A 27,139-nucleotide genomic window follows, 5' to 3' on the forward strand; every position below is an offset into this window, starting at 1 on the left:
AAACTCCATCATTTTGTCCCGGTACGATGGAGGGCTGTGGTACAAAATAGGCCCTTTCCTCTATTTCTTGCCTGACAAGATAAAGGAAGAAGCCTTTGCATTGCTTCATGGAGGTGAAGCCACATCAGACCACGCCATCTCGGTGTTGGTTGACATTAGTGATACTGGGTTTTGCCAGATGGGCAATGGAGTTGTGCTGCACCACCACAAACTTCCACCCAACTGTCCAAACCAAGGTTATAGATATGTCCTTTGATGGGGAAGACCTCTTTGGAAAGAAGGTGGGACACCCTTCTGGCCATCAAGATGGACACTGATACTGATTGATCCTTAGGCACCTCGCAACAATGCACACCATACCAATCCTTTCGGTCCAAGCAATCCGATTTTCCATATTGGGCAGAGATTATCGAATGGCCTACCTGTCCCAATCTTACAAGGTGAATACCTGTGCATCCAATGACATCTTCAAAGCCAGGTCACAGTCATATTGTGGCAACCAACGATGCACTGTGCCTTCCCAAGTAAGAGGCCTGCCCGCTGGGCCTAAATCCGACAAGGCACATCACCTCTACTTCCCCACCCAGTAGGAGGGAGTCTCTCCTTATTTCAGTGTCAATGGCAACGTATTCCAACAGTGTGTGCTTTTACTGCTAGACCACAGCCATACTCTGGAGTTTGTACATTGACCGCCTAACACCCCACCTTCCACAAAAGCAAAGAAACATCGCAAGGTCTGCGCTTTACTTTTATGAGGTGTAATAGAACATTTCCCTCAGAACAAGTGGGGTCAGGGCATTTAATAGCATTATTTTCTCGTGAAGAAAATATCTGGAGGCTGGAGACCCATACTGGACCTCCATTTTTTTTTTTTAAATATTTATTTTCAAACATTTTTAGGTAATTAAACAACATATTACCAGAAAATAAAACAGAATATACATACCACATCACACTGCATTACATAGGCAAATAAACGAAAAGCAATGCAAAGCATGAAGAAGCACCACCACATTCTAAATAACTGGAACAACATTTGCTCCTTCCTATTTAAAAAAATACCTAAGCAAAACTCCTTGCACATAATCTCTAACACAAAACAACACAAACAAAAAACATACAAAAACACTTCACAGAACGAAAAAAACAAAACAACAACAATTAATTTGCTCTCAAACCTTTTGGATGGTCAAAATACAACACATCCACGATCAGCTGAAAAAGGGAGATTTCTTATTGTCCCTAGACTTATAAGACACATTTCCACATCCGTTCCTACGCTTATGGGGCAGGTTTTCTTACCCTTTGGCCTCAGGTTTGCCCCACGTGTGTTCATAAAATGCCTGGTCCCAGTGCCGGCACATCTACGGAAGTCAGGTATTCATGTTTACCCATACCTCGATAACTGGTTGGTCAGGACATGCATTTTCACCTGGCATGCAAGCACACCGACGACAATGACCTGCCTCTCCTCATTGAGGTTCTCAATCAACTACAGCAAGTCCTTTGTGAAGTCCTCCCAGCAGATGCTATTCCTAGAAGCACAGTCTCTTGCACTGCTACCCCGTCCACCAACAGCGCCAAAGCCATTCTCTCCAAAACCTGCTTGCTGTCACACTGACAAGTCACCCCAGTCCGGACGCTCAAATCCCTTCTAGGGATGACTACCTCTTGCATCCCACTCATACAGCACTGTTGCCTTTCCATGCTACCTGTAAAAGAGTTCCTGGAAGCCCACTAGCAGAAGATCACTGGCCATAAATTGTTCCTCACATGTCCATTTCACAACACTCTTGGTTGATTGCCGGATGGCACCAACCTCACAAAGAGCCTGTTAGTGACACCCAGCCTCCAAGTTACAACTAATCTATCCATGCAGGCTTGGTGAGCCCACAACAGCGATCTTCACTCCAGAGGTCTCTAGTCAGAAGAAGAAAAATGCTTCCTCACCAATGTCCTAAAGTTAAGGTCAGTGTTATGGCCTCCAAAGTTCTTTCGCCTTCACCTGCAAGGGAAAGTGGTTTGTGTGTTTACAGACAACATGGCCACCATGTTCTGCATCTGGAAGCAGGGCGGCAACATATCTTCTATCCTGTCAGCCGAAGCACAATACTTCTGGAAATAGGCTCTTTCTCACGGGATATTGCTATTTCCTTTCGACCTACCGGGCATCCACAAATCCGTGGCCGATTCTCTAAGCAGGGAACTCCAATCCTGCCATGAATGTGAGCTCCACCAAAACCAAGTTCTGTACATATTCCAGATGGTGGTTGACTCCGGACATACACCTTTTTGTCACTGCGGACCATTCAAAGTGCCTTGCCTTTGTGAGCTGATTGTTGCAATCAGGTAGCCTATGGAATGCTTTCACGATTCAGTGGACAGAGAAGTTTCTGTATGCTTTTCCCCCCCTTACCCTCTCATACTGAGAGTTCTGTTCACCTTCAAACAACAGCAGTGCAGACTGTCTCTGGTGGCCCCAGTCTGGCCGAGATAGTTCTGGTTTTTGAAGCTACTGGTTCTTTCATCTTCAAGGCCCATCAAACTCCTGCCAACTTTCAACCTCCTGTCCAGGGGCAAGGGAGCGGTCCTTCATCACGTCATCCCATCCTCACTCAACCCGACAGCCTGGCTCCTGAGTTCGGCCATGTGGTGATGCCCATGAATGCAAAGACAGCTTGCCGAAAGCTCAAGCTCAAGCTCCTGCTACTGTCTCTTCCTACAACAGTAAGTGGAAAGGATTCAGTTTGGTGTTTTAGTCATGGGGTGGATGGCTTCCGCTTCCTGCAACAAATTCTGCCATATCAGCTCTTCTTGGCACGCAACGATCTGGCCCTCGCCCCCATCAACGTTCACTTGGCTGCAATTTCCTGCTTTACTCGTACTCCTGTTACGCTTTTGTTGTGGTCTCATGAACTCATTAAGGATTTTTTACAGGCCTGATCTGTGCTTTTCCGCTACTGCGAGCCTGGACTCCTGCTTGTTTTACTCTACAAATTGATGGGACATCCTTTTGAGCCTTTACATGAGGCCAACATCAAATTCCTGTCACTGAAGACGGTTTTCCTCGGTTGCCAATACCTCGGCTAGGATAGTTTGCGAATTCCAGGCACTATCCATCAAGCCGCCTTATCTTGTTTTCGACAATTCTTAAGTTCTTTTCAGGGCTAATCCTACATTCATGCCTAAAGTGCCCTCATTTTTTAACCTCAACAAGCCTTTGGAACTGCCGTTGTTCTTCGGCTCTCTCTCCATGCCTGCTGAGTGCTGCCTCTGCATTCTGGATGTCATACGATTGCTAAACAACTATGTTGCCCTTACAAAGCCATTCCAAATATCCTTGCGGGTATTTATGCTGTTTGGACCCACTGCCATTGGCAACAGTCTATCGATGTCCTCCATATTCCGATGAGACTCTGCATTTATGTTTGTCTTCACCTGGCCAACAGGCCCCTTCCTGAATGGCCTAAGGCACATTCCTATGAGGGCTGTCTCTTCTACAACTACCTTCCTCTCCAATGTCCCCCCCGTGGACATCTGCAAGACAGCCTATCCTAAACAGAGAGGATGCCCTATGTGCTGAAAAATTCAATAAATGTCTTTCAGAAAGTGCATGCTGAGGACCAGAGAGTGTGTTCTTATTAGAAATATATCATTTTATTCTGTTACAATTTCATAAAATACATCATTTTTTAACAATTATAAGACAACAATACATTTCCAATCAACATATTTTTGTGAACAAAAGTTTTTTTTTGCAAATAGCGCATTTTTGTGTAAACATTTCTCCTATGTGTACATCACTAACGCACCATTCTACCATTCATCTTCACAATCAAATCTAGTTTGTGTAGAGACATTCTAAATAACTTTTACAGTAGTAATATTCCTACTTTGACAGTCCACCATTATGTATCAACTATAAGTATCCAAGATTATTCTAGTAGTATTCCTCTCATCATTGGATTTCCTTTTGTATAGTTTCGACTTGACATCAATTGGCCATATTTTACAGAACCATTGGTCAACATCTTCAGGATTAATAGACTTATTCAAAGGCTTTATCAGTTCTACACCATATAAAACAAAAACACTATGATTTAAACCATTAAATAATGCTTAAAAACATAGACAAACAACATTGTTAAAAAACACAATCTCTGAGCTCCCTCAGTATGCTACCGTTATTTCATAAACGGGGAGCAAACTTCAATTTTGTTATAAACTCAGACCCATGATGCTTGGTGTTAGTTAATCTCCTAATGCAAAAATCAGGGGTAAATGAATTACCATTGTTAAAATTGGGCCACTAAGTCCCCAGCTGTCATCAAATAGAAACCAAGAAAGCCCCCTTACTGTACATTCCTGTCAGTTAAAGCAATTATAAGCCCCCAAATGGTACACCTTACAGAGGGCCAGGGTTAAAGATATCTGTAAATCAAGGCAATCTCATTTGTACCTTTAAACTTCCATTTAGAAAAAGTTTCCTTTTTGCAGCTTTGCAAAAAGTTCCGTTTCCTATGGTTTCCCACTGTGTCTTTCCACTAGCGTTCAGTAAGCGAGTGAAATATTTATAGCTTCACCTCAAAGGCAAAGTGTTCCGCTAAATACAATTCATGTGAATATAATAGTATAAAATAGATAAATGTTAGCTGAAGCTGACATGGACAGCGACATGGAGTTCGGTTCGCACCTTCAGAAGTTTCTATTGTGTCAATGGAGGTGACAAGAATTATGATAGGTTGCTCTGCAACATCTGATCTCCTACAGTGAACTTAGTCCTGATGTTGAGCCGTTTTCCTCTTCCAGGTTGACATTGTATGCATTAAGATCTATATGTAATCTATTCAATCAGCATGTGACTCTATGAAAGATCCAATGCTGGAGAAGGAATACGTTACCTACTCCTTTTCTCCAACATGGGCATCTTTCATAGATTCACATGCAATGCTCCCTCCTACTTGGCATGATGCTCATCTGGACTTGTTCTGGCACTAACATGTGTGTTGTCGTAATCTGAAGATGGCCTCCAGGGGCAGAGCTATAGGAGGCACTGTCTATTGGGTGAAGGGTAAATGACTCAAAATGACACTAAGCGAACACTAAAGTGACTTCAGTTTTCTTCATTTCAAAGGAAACTGCTTTAATGTTACCAAGGATTCCAAGCCTGACGATGGGAATATTCAAACAGCATGTAAATCTATGAAAGAAACCAATGCTGGAGAACAGGAGTTATGGGTACATAACTTATTCCTTTTCACCCAAAGTCTCATTGATTCTACACGTTGGGCTAAGAAACCTTTTGAAGTTGGTACCACATGTGGATATTTAACATCTCTTTCAGTTTTCAAGAGAAAACATGAAAATGGCTGATCCTTTGACATTATCATAGCACAGTTTCTATAGAGACTAGACAACATGCATTCCCTGGCTGCATCCTAGCCCACTTAGTGGAATTTTTATTTGATGGTAGTGTTACAAATGATGAGCTCACAATTTGGTACTATGGGACTTTAACTTTGTATCATCGAAAACATTGTCACAGCTATTATGTCAGCCAGATGGTGAAGTGAGCACTGGCACTTCCCACAGATATGCCTTATATAGGTTTTCAGATGTTAAAGTGAGAGTGAAGCCTTTATTCTCGCCAAGGTCACTTCATAATTCCATAGAACTCACAAAGGCTTCATTCTCCATTCGACCTGGTAGGATTTGGGGGCACTACCATTTCTTTTTTTGAAGGGCATGCTAGTAAATGAGATCTGTAAATCAGCCAAATGAGAAGAAATGTTCTAGAATGTGTTTTTACTACAAATGTGCGAATAAATGAATCTAATAGTTACCTTTCTGCTTATTTCGATTGTTGTTGGCAAAAGTGGCCATATTGGAGAGTTAAAGTCTCATGGATAGGACCTTTGTCATCATAGGAACTGTCATACACATGTAATGTGATCATTTTAGATCGCTTTGAAATTAACCTTTGTTTCAATAAAATACCAGCAGAAAAACAAAGCGTCAAATGTATTTTCTATTTGAAATATCAAGACGCCCTCTTGCAGTCCAATTAATATTGTAAAGGTAAGATATGCACACAAATTCAAACTCCATAACCAAGTGAGATGTTCTTTTGTAATGTTGCAAACAGTAAACTGATATTTATTACCCAACCATAAATTACCAAAACATATAGGACCTCATTTTAAATTAAATCTTCCAGAAGTAAAAAATAAAGCATGTATTAAAACCATGCGTAAAAGCTGTGTGTTTCATTTAACACCTCCTTTACAAATCAGTGATTATCCAGTGTTTGAAGTGTAGAGCGGGGTTATGGATTGAAATGTATAATTCCGCCTATAAAGTACATGAGCATCGCCGCCAGCATCTCATCTGATTTTGATGCTGGCGCAGATGCTCTGAGCTCTTATGGCATCCGCAAGCTTTTGAACCTGTGCAAAGCTGGTGGATTCCACAGGAGACATGTAAACGCATCCCACTATGCATGCGTGTAGTGGGTGGCGTTTACAATCCATTTTAGAAGTGGTGCCACTAGTTTCCATGCTGCAGTTAGATTCTATACCAAAATGGGCCAACATTGCATAGTGGGGAGTGTGTACGTGTAAGTGCATTTGTTGGCCGTCCCCTCCACACAATTCACATCAACCTCGAACACGAGGCATGCAATATGTTTATTTTTATAACTCATCTGCAATTTCGACTTTGCAATGGAGGCCAGATAAGACGTTGACAAAACTCTCAAGGCTTTTGTGCTAACATCATTGATTGAAAAGGCCTGTTTCTTCACATGTTCAACGATACAGCTCGCAATTGGCATCAAAATGTTATCCAGCAACAGTCTTTTCATGCGAAATGCATCCTTTCTGAAAATAAAATATACCCTTTCTAGTTACCTTACGCACAATGCTTTTCTGTTTGGTTTGCGCACAACGAGATGTTTTTTTAAATTGTTATCCTCTTGAGAAAAATGTCCTTTAATGCTTATTTAAAATCAGTTTATTGTAATAGGATAATTATCAAATACAAACCTTTTTCTTGCCGCCCTGTGAGGTTAAATATTTCATTCACTGGCACGAAAAGGGAGCATGAATTGCCATGTGGTTCATGGTTTTTGTGCTGCATGCCTGCACAGATTGAGATTCAGCCTCTTTACGAGTTTGCCAAACTTGATTACTGATCCTGCCCCTCGGTCTTGTGAAGTTACAAACATAGTTTTGCAGCAGAGGTGTGCAGTCACTAAGGAGAACAGGAGAGTCTTTGCTCTCTTTTTTAAAACATGTTTGTGTTTAGCCTACAAAAATAAGAACAAGAAGTAAAGAGTCCTCAAATCTTACAATACAAAAAAACACGACAACAAAAAAAACATTACTACAAAGAATGAAGTTTACCGCTGCTAATAGCGCAGGGAATATTAATTCTATTAAAGTCTAGGAGGCGAGCATTATGCTTCAACTTCTATTTATTTTACTCCTCAGCAGTTTCAACAAACCACACAATACACATTAAAAAGTATCCTCATATCACTTTTCTTCTCTTGAAACAACAAGTCCCAAAGTCTCTGTAGTTCTATATAGCCCAGTCCAGTTATGACACTCTTCCGGTTCCTGAACGACTCCTCTCTTTTAAGGCTCTGAACTGCCACTCCTGAACCGTTTAACAATGTCCAACCAACAGCGCGAACCGTTTCAACTCGTTGCAGACTCAACGTAGCTACATTACACTTGAACTAGTCTGCTTCTCTCAGACCTCGACACCTTGATCCTCGATTTTCAATTATTCTTCTGGTCTTCCCCTAAGGATCATACAAATAACAATATCAGGATGGAGTCCTTGTACTGTCGTATTCACTGATCAAAAACAAAGAGGTGATGGCTGGAAGGCTTAGAATGAATCTTAACCACTGGCGTTACAGAAGGGGAAAGACCATATGCAAATCATGCTTGGTCCCACCCCAAAAGGGGCAGTCCAGCCCGAACTGCTAGGTCACATCCCTTCTGCACGAGACCACAAGCATCCCCAAACATGTTTCGGCCTTGTTGGGCCTCATCAGTGAGGAGTAGCTTGGGTCTCTAGGCCCAGCAGGCACGGAACCCACATCTGGGCATACCCGTCCCACTCGGGGTGACAAAGCAAAAACCAAGAGGTGATGGCTGGAAGGTTTAGAAGGAATCTTAACCACTGGCATTGCTCTGGGCAACCCTCCAGACCATCGTGCTTCGCCTGCCAAGCCATTACAGAAGGGGAAAGACCATATGCAAATCAGGCTTGGTCCCACCCCAAAAGGGGCAGTCCAGCCCGAACTGCTAGGTCACATCCCTTCTGCACAAGACCACAAGCTTCCCCAAACATGTTTCGGCCTTGTTGGGCCTCATCAGTGAGGAGTAGCTTGGGTCTCTAGGTCCAGCAGGCACGGGACCCACATCTGGGCATACCCGTCCCACTCGGGGTGACAAAGCAAAAACAAATAGGTGATGGTTGGAAGGTTTAGAATGAATCTTAACCACTGTCATTGCTTTGGGCAACCCTCAAGACCATCGTTCTTCGCCTGCCAAGCCATTACAGAAGGGGAAAGACCATATGCAAATCAGGCAATTGATCATTACATACAATTTAGATATTACATGACAGGGTGGGAATTTAATGCTCGCCTCTTAGTCTTTGATAGAATTAATACTCCCTGCGCTATTAGCAGGGGTAATCTTCATTCTATGTCAAGACTGGAGACGAGCATTATGCTTGTTCAATGCTTCCCCAATACAGTCATAGCTAAACTCTCAATCGGCTTGAAATAAAACTCTTTAAAGGTATTATCGTTAGCCCAATCAACTGCCTGCATAATATCCCACAGAGATACCATTGCCCCTCTTACTGATTCAAATTCAGATCAATGCCTGCGATCTGCATCACCTCTCTTACCCACCTTGCTACGTTGGCTGTCGCTACTGCCTGAAAAGGTCTCCTGCATGCAATTATAGCTGTGTAGTGCCTGCTGCTCTGCATTCTGCTGTCCTGCTCTTGTATTCTTTAATGCACCTTGTTGCACACCATTTGGGGTTACTCTGAAAATATGGATAATGAACTGTAGTAGTACCCGACTTAGTCCTCCTGCCTATTGAAAACATCACCTCTTCCGTCCTGAAAGACTTCCTGTTAATCTCAAGTGCTTTGACGTCTTCTACTCTCTTACAGGATACCAGGCATAATAACATGGCTAAATTGCCAGACAGTTGCTTCAGTGACAGGAATCTGTCAGCTGGCTAGCTCGCTAACAGCCGCAGCACTATTGTCACATCCCATACTTTATTATATCTCGGCTCTGGTGGTACTTTATACCTCGTCACTCTTATGAGCCTAGCTACCGCCGGATGTTCCCCTGCTGGGACTCCTTCGATCGGTAAGTGGTCCGCCGAAATAGCTGAGCTATATACTGCAATGGTCCTAAATGCTCTCCCATCTTGCAACAGATGTGCCAGGAAATTCAATATAGCTACTATAGGGGCCGAAATGGGATGAACATTTCTCCCTCTGCACCAGTTCGACCCCCTGGCCCAAGCCACGTCATAGCTCCTCTTAGTGGATGGAGCCCATGATTCCGCAATGAGCTCTGCAGCTTGCGCCGAAATGCCTGGCAGCGCCCAGCGTCTCCTGATACTCTGCACGCTATTAGCGGGAGAGTCCCTCTCACTCTCAGAGGATGAGATGTCCCCGCTGGGTCTGTGAGCAGCCGTTCTCCGTCTGGAAGAATTCGAGGTATGTCTGTCGCGAGCTCCATTAGTGTTGGAAACCACACTTGTGACTTCCACAATGGCACTACCAAAATCAGTTCCGCTTTCTCCCTCCGACACTTCGCTAGAAGCCTGCTCAGCATCACGAAGGGAGGGAACACGTAGTATAGTTCTCCTGATCACTGTTGGAGAAACGCGTCTGTGCCCTGAGCGACTGGATCCAGTCTCCAGCTGAAGGAGCTGGGTGTCTGCGCGTTGAGGCGGGACGCGAACAAATCTGTCTGAACTGGACCCCACAGCTGATTCTGGCTCTGAAACACTTCCGTGTTCAGCCTCCAGTCGCTGGAGTCTGTCAGGTGTTGTGAGTTCCAGTCGGCCACTGCATTCAGTGTGCCCGGCAAATATGCTGCTGCCACTGAAGTCCCCGACTGGAGGCAGAAGTGCCAAAAGTCTTTCGCTAGCTCCGCTAGTAGTCGGGTCCTCGTCCCTCCTGGGTGGTTTATATACCTGACTGCTGATATATTGTTAATCTTGAGACGGACACACAAACTCGCTCTGCCTTTCGTGAATGCTTTGATAGCAAAGGAACACGCTAGGAACTCCAGGCAGTTCATGTGAAGGCGGAGTTCCTCCTCGCTCCATTTCCCCCCGGTCTTTAGAGAATCACATCTTGCTCCCCAGCCTATGCGGCTGGCATCTGATTCTATGATCAGATCTGGTCGATCTTGGAAAACTGATGCGACGCAGACTCCCGGCTCCTCCTCTCCAAAGGAGAGGGCCAGAGTGCTTCTTGCGCGCCTACTCCGCCCCGGGAGGGTGGGGGCGGTTGTGGATCACGGCCGCGAGGTCCGGCGAGCCCCTGAGCGTGCCAGCAATGCGGCACAGGGCTGCCCACCTCTGTGCCGTACAATAACAATCTACCAATGACAATTATATACCCAAATGCAATCGCATCTGCTAACGTGCCTTGGTGTTGCTGTCAATGTGTTCCTGACCTTCGGTCGATGTACGCACTTATCTATTACAATTAAACAAGTAGTAATGTGTATTCTTGCTACTGTAATCACTACAAGTGTATATAACTATACGTGTACTACCTATTCTGACACATTGGGGGTCATTACGAGTATGGCGGTAGGGGCTTAACGGCACCGTTAAGGATGGCGGTGCCATTAAGCCCCTACCACCATATTCCGAGGTCCCTTAGCGGGTCCCAGCAGGAACGGCTGGTCTGACCAGCCGTTATTAGCGTGACACATTAAGGGACCTTGGAGCAAATAACGAGCCCCCTATAAGCGGGCCCGTTATTTGCTCCTTCCCCATTCCCATTGAGTACTATGGGGGCTCAAATGGGAATGGGGAATGGTTTACTGAATGGGGATTTACCGGTTCCTCCAAGGTTGGAATGACCCGGTAAGTCACCATTCATTGAGACCGGAGCCGGGTTTGGAGGCAGCCATGACGCTAATAGCGCCATGGCTGCCTCCAAACTCGTAATGACCCCATTAACTACTTCCCTTGCATAATGATCAATTACACATGTCTAAACACGGAGAGATGTTAAAATGGTGCTTATCTGCTGAAAAGCAGTAAAAGAAGAGGAGGAGTCCAGGAACAGGAAAAGTGTCATAGCTGGACTGGGCTAGATAGAACTACAGAGATTTTGGGACTTGTAGTTTTCAAGAGAAGAAAAGTGATATGAGGATACTTTTCAGTGTTTATTGTGTGTTTTGTTGAAACTGCTGAAGAGTAAAATAAATAGAAGTTGTATGCTCGCCTCCAGTCTTGACATAGAATTTATAAAATTTCGTCAAAATACAACAAGCTGTTCAATTGAATTCATCCATGAACCAAAATTTAAAATGCAGCTATTGTCCCCAAGAAAACACATCAAAAAGCATGTAACGCCAGAATTAGTTTCACCACATTGACCCACATGAGCCTAACCCAGAACATCTCGGTCAATAGCGCTGCACCCAGGTTACGTAGTCGCCGTTCCGCAAACGCGGGACAAGTTCGGACGATGTGTTTAAGTGTTTCCACTGCGGTAATGTTACAAAACCTGCAATTAGTGTTGGTTACTCACTTGTCCCACTTTGACCTCCTTACCAAAGTTGCAAATTGATTTAAACAAAAGGGCAAGTATACGCCCCGAATCTTTGGACAAGGAAATAGGGACACATACATCAGGGGCTCAGATCGATTCCTTCTAAACTTTGCATGTTCCCTCTAAAGGGAGAAGTTTCCCACTAGATCAGAGGTTTCAGCCTGATCTGCTGTGAATAGTTTTCACTTTACAACCCCGGGCACCACCCTTAACTCCTCAGGAGAGAACCCAATCTGACTAAAAATCTCACATATGGTAGTCTTAAACTGATTCAGAATGGAGGCCGATTGGATTGATGACGACTCACCTAAGGATTGGTACAAGGAGTTGTTTGGAGGATTTAACATTTTGGCCTATTCGGCCAACTTGTTCCATATGGCTCTGGCCACCAAAGAAATGAGTCCCAGCTTGTGTCTGACAACTGCATTGGGCACAGAGTTGTTGAAGCCTAGAGTTCTCTTCCAAAGTAGCCCCTGAAGTGATGCCCCGAGGTCAAAGTGTCATGATTCGCCGTTTCAGCCCCTTCTGGACTACATGGTCCATAAAACATTACTACATTTCCTCTAAGGTACACTCAACATGGCCGACGTTAGTGCGCGATTACCGTTCTAGCATTTTCAGGAGTTCGCCAGTTCCTTGAAAACAGACACGCCCCCGCAGCGCTTCGTTTCTCAATGCTACTTCCGAACTTTGGCAAGTGTGGTCGTACTTTCCTGTGCTCATACCTTACTTTCCAGGTTCTATAGTCCTTGTCTTCCTAGCCATCTTCAGCGCTCTCCTTTTCTAGGGCCTTCCGCCCGTAGCGCTCGCTCCTTACCTTGTTGCATCCTGGTTCCTCCCTGGCTTCCTTCCGCCTGGGACTTCTTTTACTCGTGCTCCTTCCTGGAATTGAACGCATACTCCCTCGGTCAGACTCGCCTGCACGCTGGCGACGGAGGATACGTGCCCGTGTATCTACAAGTCCAGAGCTGTCCAGAAAAAGGAAAAGACCCAGTCCAAGACTTCAAAAGACAAACAGGTGAGATTTCAGGCAAAGTGTGACAGTTTGAGACGCCAAGGATTGAATATTGATTCTACAATTGAAGCAGCCGTCCAAGACCTCATGAGAGGTATGCAAGAACTGACAACCGAAGTACAGAACTTAAAGGCTGAAACTGCAGCCTTGAAACAACTCGTGCTCTCCAGGGATTCGGCCTTCCAAGAAAGTGCCATAGTAGGGAGTATTGTGGACAAATACGATGGAACCACCAAGGCTTTGCGTTCATTCCTCGACTCATGTTTGCATTTTACCTTCAAACCTTACTACTTTTCAAAACCCAGAGCCAAGGTTGGCTTTATAATTTTCCACCTTTCCGGAAACGCTTTGGCCTGGGCAACACCCCTAGTTAATGCAGGGTACCCACTCCTGGACAACTATGAAGGATTTGTAGATGCCTTTAAAACTATGTTTGATCGACCTGAACAAGTTTACAGTGCTCAAGAGAAGGTACTGGAGTTTCAACAAGGTTCTCAGGATATGTTGTCATACGTCACCCGTTTCAAACAATTGGCCAAGGAGGCTGATTGGGCTCCGGAAGCCTGTTTCACACTGTTTCGCTGTGGATTGAATGGCGAAATCAAGGATGAACTCGCCTGGGTAGGCCGCCCAAGCTCGTTCCAGGCTTTACTGGACTTGTCATTGCAAATTGATTTCCGCATCCAGGAAAGAAAGTCTGAAAAGAAAGACACGTTCCCTGCCAACAAAGGCCCCTTTGGAATATGCCAATTGTAAGGAGATGACTCCCAGTCCCCAGCCAGATCCTGAGCCAATGCAACTTGGCTCCATACGGGCCCCATTTCTCCACAAGAAAGAACTTGTAGAATTGATACAGGACTGTGCATGTATTGTGCATCAGACAAACACCTAGTGAGAAATTGCCCAATACCTCCTTCCAGGCGTTCGGGAAACGCCAGCTCCCGATCTTGAACGGAGCCCAGCTTCGGGAGAAAGATTTGTGCTCCAAATCTTCTCCAAGCAAAACCTGTCAACCCACAAACAGTCTGGTGATTCTTCAAGTGTTTCTGTCAGTGACCAAAGATGAAACATCCCGTCCTGGCCCTGGTAGCCTGTGGAGCAATGGGCATATTCCTTGACCATGATTGGGCCCAGAAACATCATATTCCCCGGAAGACCAAGGACATCATCCAGGCAGTTGAAGGTATCGATGGAAGTCTGTTATCTTCAGGACCCATAACCCAACAAACCACGGAACTGTTATTGACTATAAACAACCACCAAGAGATGCTACACTTTGACATTATAAAGGCTGCTCATTATCCGATGGTACTAGGCATGCCCTGGCTTCAAAGACACAATCTGTACATTAACTGGACCGCAGGTTCCTTGTTCCTAGGATCAGAGTATTGTCTTTCGCATTGTCTGATACAAAGGGCTCAACCCGATATCCTGGAGCCGCAGGAGACTAAGAATCCGCCTATTAGTGTGTCTAATGTCACCCAGATACCCTGAGCCTTACCAACAATTCTCGGATGTATTTTCCTCGGATATTGTTCAAGCGCTACCTCCCCACAGACCCGAAGACTGTGCCATTGAAACAGACGACTCTGCAATCATACCATTCGGAAGGATGTTCATATTTCAGAACCTGAGAAGAGAGCCCTGCGTGAATACTTGGACACTAATCTATCCAACGGAACCATTCGCCCGTCGAAATCCCCTGCAGGAGCATCCTTATTCTTTGTGCCAAAGAAAGATACTAAGGAACTTTGACCCTGCCTGGACTACAGGGGGCTCAACCAATGCACTCGAAAGGACCGTTATCCGCTACCACTCATCTCAGATATCCTAGAAGCGGTCCGTGGAGCTGTGATTTTTTACCAAACTTGACCTTCGGGGCGCTTACCATCTGATCCGCATAAGAGAAGGAGATGAGTGGAAAACTGCCTTCAGGACACCTTTTGGGCATTTTGAGTACTTAGTAATGCCTTTCGGGTTATCTAATGCACCAGCAGTGTTTCAATGGTTCATGGATAGAGTGTTCTCTGACATGCTGTTCCTCTTTGTCATCATTTATCTGACGACATCCTAATCTACTCCAAGAACCCAACAATACATCAAGAACATGTTTCAATAGTCCTACAAAGTTTACAAGAGAATAATCTACTCGCCAAACCAGAGAAATGTATCTTTCACGTTCCTACTGTTCGGTACCTGGGATTTATCCTAGGTCCTCAAAGAATTGAAATGGATCCTGCCAAGGTCGACTCAATCCTCTCATGGCCCAGGCCCACATCAGTAAAACAGATGCAGTCCTTCCTGGGTCTTGACAATTTTTATCGGAAATTCATTCCTACCTTTTCTGCTATTGTACAGCCCATAGACGCCTTACTAAAGAAAGACGTTCCTTTCAACTGGACTAAAGACCAAGACTTGGCCTTCCATGAGTTAAAACAAAGATTTACTCAAGGTCCCATCCTGGCAGAACCTGACATAGACAAACCCTTCCTGGTGGAAACAGTTGCCTCGGATTAGGAGCTGTTCTGAAACAAGAATTGGAAGACAAAAAAGACATCTCATTGCCTATCTATTTCGAACTCTAAATCCCAGTGAAACACATTACTCTGTTTGGAGAAGGAGTTGCTTTCCATCCGACAGGCCCTTACCGAATGGCGGCATCTGCTCTTGGGGGCCAAATATCCGATTCAAGTCAGGACTGATTACCGGAATTTACAAAATCTTCAATCTTAAGAGTGCAGAAACAGTCGTCAGGCTCGCTGGGCTTTTTTTTTTTGCTCAATATCAGTTCCAGATAAACCATGTCCCTGGAGTGACAAACATTATTGCTGATGCCTTGTCCAGACGACCTGACTATCAACCAGAGGAAACCTGTGCCCTTCCAAAGATGTTTCCCGATTCCGTCTTTATTGCCCAGGCAAATTCCTTATTGGATAATATTCGCTCTGCAACACCTTCATCAGATCTCTGGAAGGAATTCCTTAAGACAAACAGATGGGAACTCTCGGCTAAAGATGGATACCTATTCAAAGAAAAGAATCTAGTGATACCTACACAAGAACTGAGGTTGAAGATAATGAAACTCTGCCATGCCATGATACCTTCCATTCAGGGCATCGAGGTATATCAGCAACTCTCAGACTCATTCAGAGAAACTTTTGGTGGCCCAGAATGGCCAAAGATATAAGAAATTACATCCAAGCTTGTGCAATCTGCTGTCAGAATAAGCATGACAATAAGAAACCAGCAGGACCCCTATACCAACCTGCCTGACCTGACCGTCCATGGGCGACTATTGCTACTGATTTTATCGTGGAGCTACCTCTTTCCAAGGGCTTTACGACCATAATGGTGATGTAACGCTCACCTGGTATCCACGGGGACGTCACTCAGCCTGTTCTGACCTCCTACGACCTCAGACCCTTCCCTGGAGTCTACTCGACTGGAGACTGGGCCTTGTTTTCTTGGAAGGTGTGCTCTCCGTCCTGCTTTCAGCGCAGGGCGCGTTGATTGATGCAGGCTCGTTGCTGCCTAGTTACTTCACTGGCAAGAGTCTGACAGGTAAGTACAATGAGTCTTTTGAACAGTTCTCTAACTTTGTTCCTTTCCTTCCTTAGATGATGGCCGGCGTCCGGGGATGGCAACGTTCTGCTGAGATGAGTAGCGCTGAAGGTGAGTGAGAGCGCGATGCGACCCTTTCGTATTTGTATTGAACTGAGTTCTTTTTCTGTGTCTTTTAGGTGCCGCAATGTTTTCAGCGTGGATGCCAGTTATGAAGAAGAAATGCGGTGAGTATGCGCGGTATGCAGCGCCTCTACATGTTTTCAGGCTAACCTGGAGTGTCTTTTCCTTCTTGCAGATGGATGAGAAGTTCCGGAGACAGAGTTCCCCAGAGCGCCTGGATTCAGGTAAGCGTTTGAAGCTTGTACAGTCTTTAAAAATAAGCGAAGATTTGCTGAATGCTTACTAATGCCTTTTTTCTGTTCTTTTCCCTTTTTCTTAGGAAGCAGCGTGCCGGGATGGAAAAGACACCGCTGAAGATGCCCGCAGAACAGAAGGAGCGATGACTGATGGGCAGAAGTGCTGCAAGGTAAGGCTGTTCCTAACAGTGTTCTTGTTCTTGCAGGAGTTGAGCGCAGAAGAAAGATGCTGGCTTACTGGAGACCGATCCGAACACGGTGAGTGTCACGCTGCAGGTGCAGAAAACACAAAGCATGTTTCTCATCCTGGGCATGGCTTAAATAGTCTCTGGGTATCCCAGGTGTCTCTGGGCTGATCCACACCCAAAAGTCTAGACTGCACATGCAGTTCTGGGAACAGAAATATGTGCGGGCATCCACCTTGTCCCCATCAATGCACTACAAGTCCAATTCCCCAATGTTATCCTATGGGAGTGAGTCTGGTGCCACAAGCGCCAAGTCTGACTCCAAGTGGGTCTTTGGAGGGATGGAGAGGCCCTTGAGGGCCATGTAGGTGATAGTGGCCTGGCTGCAGCCTGACATCTTGGAGGGCTGGAGACATGAGGGGCAGGACTCATGACAGGTGACCATTGACCTGTTTTCCCATATGGCCCATTTCACTCCCCTGGAAAAGGTACCTTCAGCACAAGAAATGGCAGCAATTTTCGTAGACCACATCTTTAGACTTCATGGCCTTCCTTCCAAAATCATTTTGGATCGGGGCCCCCAATGCATCTCCCAGTTCTGGAAATACCTGTGCAAAATGTTAGGCATCCAACGCGCCTTGTCTTCAGGATATCATCCTCAGACCAATGGAATTACAGAAAGAGTCAACCAAATACTCAAACAATATCTACGATGTTTTGCCTCCAAGGTGCAGGATGATTGGTCTGTCTTGATTTCTGTGGCTGAGTTTGCTTACAATAACTCCGACCATGCTTCCATTAAGACCAGTCCATTCTTCTGCTCCCAAGGATTTCATCCATCAGTCTTACCTACTGTGCTACCTCACTCCACCCCAGTTCCATCGGTTGATTCCTGGATAGAGCATTTGGTTACAGTACACAAGGATGTGAAAAGTAATTTGGAAAATGGCCAGGGAAGATGTTAAACGATAGATATGCTGATTCCAGGAGAAGACCAGGTCCTAAGTACGCCATCGGTGATAGTCTGTCTTTCCTCCAGACTCTTACCTAGACATCTAAGACCTAACAAGTTGGCTCCACGTTACTATGGACCCTTTACGATACGAGAAATAATCAACCCTGTAGCCTTCAGGCTTCAATTGCCCCAATCCTGGAAAATGATTCACCCAGTTTTTCATACGTCCCTGCTGAAACCGTATTCGCTAAACACTAGGACCTCTCCTCGACCTACCCCAGTGATCAACAATGACCAGGTCGAATTCGAAGTTGCCAGAATTTGTGACTCCAGGTACAGAAGGGGTCACCTACAAAGTTTGGTGGAATGGAAAGGATATCCACCTAGTGAGCGAACATGGGAACCAGTGTCCAATATGAATGCCCCTCGCTTGCTACGACGGTTTCACTTGACCCATCCGGGCAAACCAGGAGTATCACAGTTTAAGAGGGGGCATGCTGTCATGATTCGCCATTTCAGCCCCTTCTGGACTACGTGGTCCATAAGACATTGCTACATTCCCTCTAAGGTACACTCAACGTGGCTGACGTTAGTGTGCGATTACCGCTCTAGCGTTTTCAGGAGTTTGCCAGTTCCTTGAAAAGAGACACGCCCCTGTGGCGCTTCACGTCTCAACGCTACTTCCGAACTTCGGCAAGTGTGGTCGTACTTTCCTGTGCTCATACCTTACTTTCCAGGTTCTATAGTTCTCCTCTTCCTAGCCTTCTTCAGTGCTCTCCTTTTCTAGGGCCTTCCGCCCGTAGCGCTCGCTCCTTACCTTGTTGCATCCTGGTTCCTCCCTGGCTTCCTTCCTCCCGGAACATTTGTTACTCGTGCTCCTTCCTGGAATTGAACGCATACTCCCTCTGTCAGACTCGCCTGCACGCTGGTGACAGAGGATACGCGCCCGTGTCTCTACAAGGCCCGAGCTGTCCGGAAAAAGGAATAGACCCAGTCCAATACTTTGAAAGACAAACAGGTGAGATTTCAGGCAAAGTGTGACACAAAGGGGATAATACCAAGATCATATAGGACTACAGGCTCAATGTTCTGGAGGTAGAACCTAATCAGGGGTACCAAGGAGTAGCAACATAGTTGTAAGTGTATTTGCTTTATTTTTTGCCAATAAGGTAGTAAATCCCCCTCTGAAAAGAGTTGTCCAGGCCCCCCTAGAGAGGTTATTGGCGAGGTTAAACCCCAGGTACCTCACTGATGACACCCTTTCCAAAGGCTGATCTCCCACCTTCCAAATAAAGGTTTTAGGATGTTTTTTGGTGACAAAAAGAATGACCTTGGATTTTTGCCCATTACTTTTTAGATTATTTTGGACAGTATAATAATGGAATGAGGTCAATTTCCTATGGAGGCCGATTGGAGTCTTATCAAAAAGAATAACATCATCAGCAAAGGCCAACCAGTTAAGAATTAGTTTGCCCATCCTTACCAGATTTGTAGTTCCCGCCTACCACAAAGCTTCAATATTCAAGACATAAAGGTTGAAAAGGGTTGGAGCAACCACACAGCCCTGCCTAAGCCCCACAAAGGTAAGGACCGGAGCGGCGGTTGCACCCTCCCTCGTCAACCTGACCCTATGATTCGCTATGCAGCAATGCCCGGATCTATACCATTTTAAGTGGCACTTTCCACTGTTGGAGTTTACTCCAGAAGGTCTCCCGACTTACTGTATCGAAAGCATTGGACATATCTATCCAGGCCATATAGACTTGGCCAACCACCTGCTTTTTTACAGCTGCCGAGAGGTGTGAGATAATGGTGCCATTTAGGGAGGTCCCCTGCTTAGAAAGAAGGTTCAGATCCTTTATGTGTTGAGAGAAGTCTCCAAGCAAAAGAGAAGCAAAGATTTTGCTAGAGGCGTCTAACAGGGCGATAGGTCTGAAGTTCTTCGGCTCCGACATGTCACACTGTTTGTAGATGGGTATAATTATGGATTGTTTGCAAGTATTTGGGATAGTACCCTCCCGATAAATACTGAAAGAGAAATGTTCTTTTCTTTAATTAAGCTTTTCAATAGATTAACATATTCTGGACAATTATAATAGAAGAACGACCGTAAGACCTGTAACAGCAGCACAATAAAGAATATCCAAGTATCACTCCAAAACATATACCATAGCGTTGCCCACTGCTAATCCTCATACACATTCTTGGAAGACACACAAGGACAGAGACAAACTGATGCAAGACAAGATGCACCCAAGGGACACCATGCTTCTGTGTTAATACTGTTGTACAAATCCTTCTTTCTCATGACTTTAGAGGATAAATGGCTTCTGGTAAATGGGCAACCAAAGAGCATGTGGCTTGCGTCACCTAGACATATGCTTTTCTGCTGCCGATGACCACTCCAGTGATACGGGCATATGCAAATGAGTCATTTCCTGTAACAGACTTACCACATTTGTGTTTCCTAATATCCACTTAGGGCAGTAATCCGTTTCTCCCAAAAAGTACCTCATTTGACTAATTGTTGAGAATGTGTAATGCTCCTTGCTCCTGTTAATATGTCATGGACTTTTTCCTTGTACAACTGTTGGCGGCGTTTATTTGTTAAAGCAGTTAAGAGCAATAACATGCGGTGAGTATGTTGTCCACGTACTGTACTAGCACCAAACCACCTGGATGTTGAATGTCATCAATATTTGCAAAAGCGATGTCTGGCTTTCTGTATATTCATGTGGAAGGTGTGCCCACGTACACTGGAGCTCAGCATGTGAAAAGATGAATACATTATTGCTATCTGGATATATAGGGATTGAGAAGAACACCAAACATAAATCGACAACGGTAAAGCGTGTGGCTGAAGGTGCAATACATGACAATATAGTCACTGCATTTGGGACTATTGAAAAGGTTGGCATTGCTGCTGCATTCACTACCCTTACATCCTGTACAAATTAGTATGCATTATTGCAGGGTTTCTTCACAGGTTAAATTGGGGATCAATTATTTCCTATTCTAGCAATTATTGAATCACTATTGTGATACTTTTTTCAGCTTTGGGTTTCAGAGGTGGGGTTTTCACAGAAATGGTTTACTGGGATGAACCTGATTACATATTGGCACAGAATTTCGTATCGGGCCTCACCTCATTCCCATGTTGCGACCACAATTATTTTGGCACTCCCAATAATAATTCTTCTGAATCTGCCTGCCTTGCCTAATTTTTCTGTTATCCTATGGGTTCTGCTTGTAACATGGCACTCTCATTAGCATCTCAGCTGGGCATGACAAATCCAATTTATTACGTCTCCAAATTATAGAAACCGGAAACCAGTTACCAAGTAATCCAATAAGCAGCCACGGGTAGCACAGGTAGAGACAGGATTTATTTGCATAGAGCTGTGCAGAAGTGGACAGGGAATCTGGTAGAGTATACCAGTCCCATAAATGTCACTCTAAGCAAAGAACCTTATGATTTTTATGGGGTTTTTACCCTATTAGCCTCATACAGAAATGTCAATAAAATACAGCCCACCGTCTTCAGTGTAGCTTTCAAAATGCACGTAATAAGGCTTGATTGCAGAATCTAATGCCCACGTGATCCCGCTTCCGGCTCTTAGGCGCCTGAGCATGCCTTCCTTGGTGACATTTAATGTGTCACTGACGTACATCCACCAGACATGGCCTAATGTCATGCTGGCACAGCCTTATGTTCTGTCCACTGCATGCCAACCAACAGGGGCGTTGCTAGGGGTGGGGGGGCTAAGGGGGCTATAGCTTTTGGTCGTAGCCCCGGATAGAATCTCAGGAGCTACAGCCAAAAGATTAGCTAGCCCCCAGTCCCAACAGTTCTGACATCAGCTTAACCCCGGGTCTTTTCCAGACCTAGCAACTCCCCTGCCAACCAATCAAATCTCTGTCTACCGTCACATGAGATATTCAAAGGGACGTAAAACGGCTGAAATATGGAGGTCTGAGATGAATAGTTACAGGTAAGAAATGTGTCTTTGTATATGTTAAATAACACATCCCTCAGTGTTATTATTTTTCCTATTGTTCTTCAGTGGTTTTTGCCAAATATCCGTTACATGGAGTTTGTGGAACAATATCGATTGGTATGTATAGCACTTCAATCATTTAGTCTGATTTGACAAATAATCTATAGTCTGTTAACATGCTTCAGAGCAACACTATTTTATTAGACAGTAGGCAACATTTCTCTGAACTGGTATAGTTCAAAGTTGTCCCTTATTTTTGTTTAAAATGGTTCTCGACATTGTGATCTGTTTCAGATCTATTCGTCAAGCTATCTAAACAATACTGTTTGAAGTAATGTTGTACATGTCGGCAATATTACTAGTGGCGATAATGTTCAATGATTTGGTAATCAATATTGTTCCTCTTCTTTTAGGCACGCTGTCAACCACAGGCCATTCCACCAATTACGTCATTGCTGTGGAGATCCCAAGTAAAAGACTACAGCGGCATTGGATCAAGAGAGGTGTGGCACTGATCTGTGCACTAGACTACTAGTATTGCCAGCGAACTCATCATCATGCACTCAATGCATTCTCATGATTCCAGGAGGCTGACTTGACTGTCACTGACGCCGGGATGTCATTGTTATGCTAGTGACTCATTACTCCCAGTTCCCCATATGAACTTGAGTGTGGCCTATTCCACAAGCAGCACCATGCACTTTTTTTGGACAGCCATATGTGCTGAAAAAAAGACATCTCAAATATACAGTTTGCCACAACTCGTGATTCCAACTCTGGAAGCAGTCCAAATGTGCCACTACAACCTACACACATATTGTGCCAACTGTACCAGTGCTTTCCACTCAATGCCAACTGTAACATCTGTAGTGACACAGTAGTTGGTCTCTTTGACATTAACTGCCAAAGGGACTATGCGGGAAAATTGCCAGCTCTGCCAGTGCCCCCTATTTGTTAAATATATGAAGTGTCACGTGACCAAAATGAGCACAAGCAGCGTGAGCAAATGTTTTCTTTTGATGCACTGGGGGAGCGCAGGAACACGTGGTCTTGGGACCGTTTCTAAAACGTAGAATGTTAAGCGAGGACTCATTCATAGAGAATAATAATGGGAAAAAGTGAAAAGTAAGCCGAAGCGGCCCAGCTAAATGGACCCCGTTTCTCGTGATTTATCTCGGTAATTACTATCCGTCCCCCAAGATTTTCAATGAAACAGAAACATCAGCTAAAACAGGAAAGATGTGTTTCGGTCAGCATGAATGTATTATTTCCGTTTACACTTGATAAAGGTTTAACAGCAGCAGTTTGGAACAGGCCGAAGATGGAATTATGGTTCATTGCCGAATATCTGTACAATCGTTCTGCCTGGTTCAACTGCAAGGTTTCATCGGAAAACGAAGGAAAAGTATTTTGGAACTCATCCAGGACCCATGGTTTCTTGCAGAGGTGGGAATAAGTTCCTCGGCATTTCCTCGGGTGGTAGAGTCAGTCGGCAATGTAGCACCAGCAGACCTGTTATGATCCCCTAGGCACTGTAGCATGTTCTTTTTAATTGTTAATCTTTAAACCAACTTTAAAAAATCTCTGTCATTATTAAAACTAGCCTTACAACATGATGTTAATAAAACATATGTATATACCAGTCTAAATGTAAATTGTTTTTTATAGTTCGGTTGCGGTGGGGGTGATTCCAGGGGGAAGTAGGGGTTCACCAGTAGTGGCCCTGCCCGCAACATCAGTTCCCCATATAGACATCCCTTTCACATGCTTGCTTTTTGGTGATCATGGTTTATGCCTGAATAGCTTGTGAGCTTCAACCTTCATTGCGTGACATTTGCTTCTCTTCTGAGTGACATTTTCTCTCAAATATGAATGATGTCACGTGCTCCACTACTCATAAATGGAACACAAAAACTGCATATCGGAAGCAAAAATAAAAAATCAGAGCCCTCCAATTTTTGGCATATTTGATTTCTGACTCATGGGATCGATTTAGTTCATTGCAAGTTTAATTGAATCTATGCATGGATTTAAAACGAATTCCCTTGGAAATCTAAAGCTTGCCCAACACTCTTGTTTTCATAGTCATCCAGGTCTGTGATGGTAAATATTCCTTAGCCAGCGTACATTTTAAATTAATATTGTGTGCAAATTGCAAATAAAACAATATACATATATTTTTACTAGAATAACTGAGATGTAGTCACACTCTAGGACCACAATGCATAGCCTCTTTGATACTGTGACAATAAATGCACTCGCAAAGGTATAAAATGCATAATAATTAAACTGCATGGATTTAGGACACTATTACAGCCTCAGAATGAATGCTGAGATCAGAGTTATTCACAAAGTATTGCTTGTTTTACATCACACGCCACATTACATCTATGGTAGTACAAACATCTGGCGGTATTCCAAAGAAATAGTCTGCTGTAAATACCACTGTTTTTCAAGGAGGATAGCTGCCTTGAAAGTCCTCCCAATTATTGCTTCTACTTAAGATGTGGGGAGGAGAGCTGACTCAGTCACTTTGATCACTTTGATCCTTTATGTTATAACAATGATTTTTTGCATAGATATTCCCCGTTACACACATTATGTATAAGAGATGGGGCAGGCATTAGGATTTGTTACTTTAGGCCATTTTTGATTTGACAAGACTGACTAGGACTGTGTTTTCTTTATTATTTGATGGTAGAGAAAAATCCCATCATAGCTGCAGGGCAAAGCAGGACTTTTTCCAAACTCCGAAATTGAATAAAGGTTTTGAAACTTGTACCTCTTGTGTCCATGTCATACTTGTGATACCATGCCTCCCTTACATATGGTGTCCGGGGTGGGATGTGACGCAATTGATAAAAGTTGAGAACCCATGCTAGTAATTGTCATCCCACCTGAAGGGGAAAACAGAATTATTAAAGTCCTTGATTCCGATTGAATATGAATATCCACCATTATGGAGACCTTGTTGTGGGATGTTCTAACCCACTAGTCTATGCCCTGCAACATTACTGTGCGCTGCTTGCATCAGAAACATCAGAATGGCCGCCGAAAAGCCTTATGTGCGCTAGAAATCTGAGAAGTGTGCAGGGAAACCTGAAAAATAGGCCGCCAATCCATTTTCGCCTATGTCAGTGATAACACAGGAGCCCACTGCCAAAACCTATCATTGGGCTTCCCCCAGAGTAAAATGAAACTACTTGAAAAAGCAGTGCTGCATTGCAAGGGAAACCCAGAACTGCTTTAAAAATCCGTTTTTCCTTGGCTGTGGAAAGTGCAAAAATCATGGTTCCCAAACATCACAAAAGATCCAACATCCATGTTGGTTGTTAAACATCACTTTATTTATAGAATCTACCTAAGCACAATGTCATGAGAAGCACATTTCATCATAAGAAAATCCACATTCAAAGGTGCTTGCTTGGAAAAATATGTTAGATATGGGCGCAGTACCGCCGCTCGCCTGTGCCAGAAACTGTCATTTACTTAACCTGTCATTTAAACTTGTACATTAAAATCAAAGTGTGGAAAACAAGAGGCTTCCCATCAAAAGCAATATAGGGTGATACAATTCAATCTTATGTTTTAAAAAGGCTGGAATCAAGAGATTTGTGGCTATATTTGTTAAAAATGTAAATTGTATTTTCGAAAAAGACTATTTTAAACATTGTTTTAAAAGTGAGTTAAAGCCAGCCACACTGAGCTTCAAAGACATTCCACAGATTATCCCAAACAAAGGAATCGTCCCCCCTGCTCTCTGCTAAGGAACTGGCAGGGAGTTGCTAATGGAGGTGGGAGGGGGACTTTGGCCTGTTGCTCTGACAAGAGACAAAAGACTCCCTTGACTGAAAGGAAAGGAAAATTTGGGCGTCAACAGAAACCAGCTGCTGGCAGGAAGAGGCTCAGGTTGCTCCTAGCTCAGCCAAACCTTGGAGGTGGGGATAGACTAAAATGTGTATCTGGAGCTGTAGAAAATATATTTTTGAGAAAAAGACTCATACAAAACTGTGCCAAACTGGTAAAAATCTGGAATATGTAGGTTATTAAGATGAAAATGTCACTCACGTTTTAAAACCACTCTGGAATGTGTGCGATGTTCAGAGACCGAACCACTAAAATGTTGATATTGTAGCAATTGTGATAATGCTAAAAATATGAAACTTTACAGGAGTATGCCCAGATGTCATGCGCATGTATGGAGAAAAATGTGTACAGATCTGACACTGGGTAACCAACCAAAAGCGCAAAAAACTGTCAATTGTGAACCGAAACGCTTAAGAAGATAGGACTTTGATGGATACGTGCCTTATTTAATTTGGGATGCGAATATGTATTATTAGTAAGTTTGTGATATTGTAAAATGCTTTATATGAAAAATATGTTTTCTGTGCAGAAACAAAGGGGAGGTTTTTCCCTGGACCATAAACACAGCGTCATGGTGACACATCATGACACACTGGTTTCTTCTCAAATCAGGAGAGAGGGAATACTTTGACCAATCAGTTTCCTAGAGGGTGGGCTTATTATAATCAGCCTATCCACCCCCTTGGGAAATATATAAATAGGGACTGTTGAGGACCTAGACACACACACATTCACCAATCAACTGATTTACTGGCGAAGTGCTCTGCAGGAAGAATCCAGATCAAGACTCCAGAACTCTGAAAGCAGAAGGCCTATTCCAAAGCTGAACCCTTCTCAGCTGGCCTTTAAAATCTTGCAACCTGATTTTAACCCCAAACTTCCAAGGGGCACGACAAATTCAACAGCCTGGCTGTGCTGTTTTTCTGGTTCTTGTCAAGAACCCTTGCTAGAACCCAGAGATCCAAACCAGTAGAGCAGAGCTGTAACCCAGAACCAACCCGTCAGATCCAGTCCAAGACGCCGTGCAGAGACCAGAGTGCCTTGCTGAGTGCAGAACCAAGGGCCTGAATCCTGTCCGGTGGCGAGCAGATTCCAGTCCAAAACCCTTTGACCAGATCCTGACGGGCCTATTCCAAAACCATAGTTGTGAGTATCCATAGCATAGAACTTATCCTTAAGTAATCCCATCAAACCCATTCCAACATATCTAAACTGCATTACAGAATCTCTTTTGTCTGTCCTGAATCCTTCTCTCATCCATATAATCCTGTGATAATTGTAGTGATCAATCATCTTTGCGCTAATATAGTTGCTGAAGAAAGGCAAGGTAAGAAAAGAAAGACAGAGGCGCC

General features: G+C 44.1%; 1 protein-coding gene across 1 annotated transcript in view; it reads left to right on the forward strand.

The window, feature by feature from the left end:
- Positions 1 to 23,562, forward strand: part of DNAH1 (dynein axonemal heavy chain 1) — a 3,604,831-nt gene extending 3,581,269 nt beyond the window's left edge. The window contains exon 79 of the mRNA XM_069644003.1: positions 22,334 to 23,562. Coding sequence (XP_069500104.1) covers positions 22,334 to 22,455 — 122 coding nt within the window. The 3' untranslated portion in view covers positions 22,456 to 23,562. The remainder of the gene's footprint in view (positions 1 to 22,333) is intronic.
- The last annotated feature ends 3,577 nt before the right edge of the window (positions 23,563 to 27,139 follow it).

This window comes from Ambystoma mexicanum, chromosome 2p, assembly GCF_040938575.1.
Source record: "Ambystoma mexicanum isolate Mex_15411 chromosome 2p, UKY_AmexF1_1, whole genome shotgun sequence".
Lineage (NCBI taxonomy): Eukaryota > Metazoa > Chordata > Amphibia > Caudata > Ambystomatidae > Ambystoma > Ambystoma mexicanum.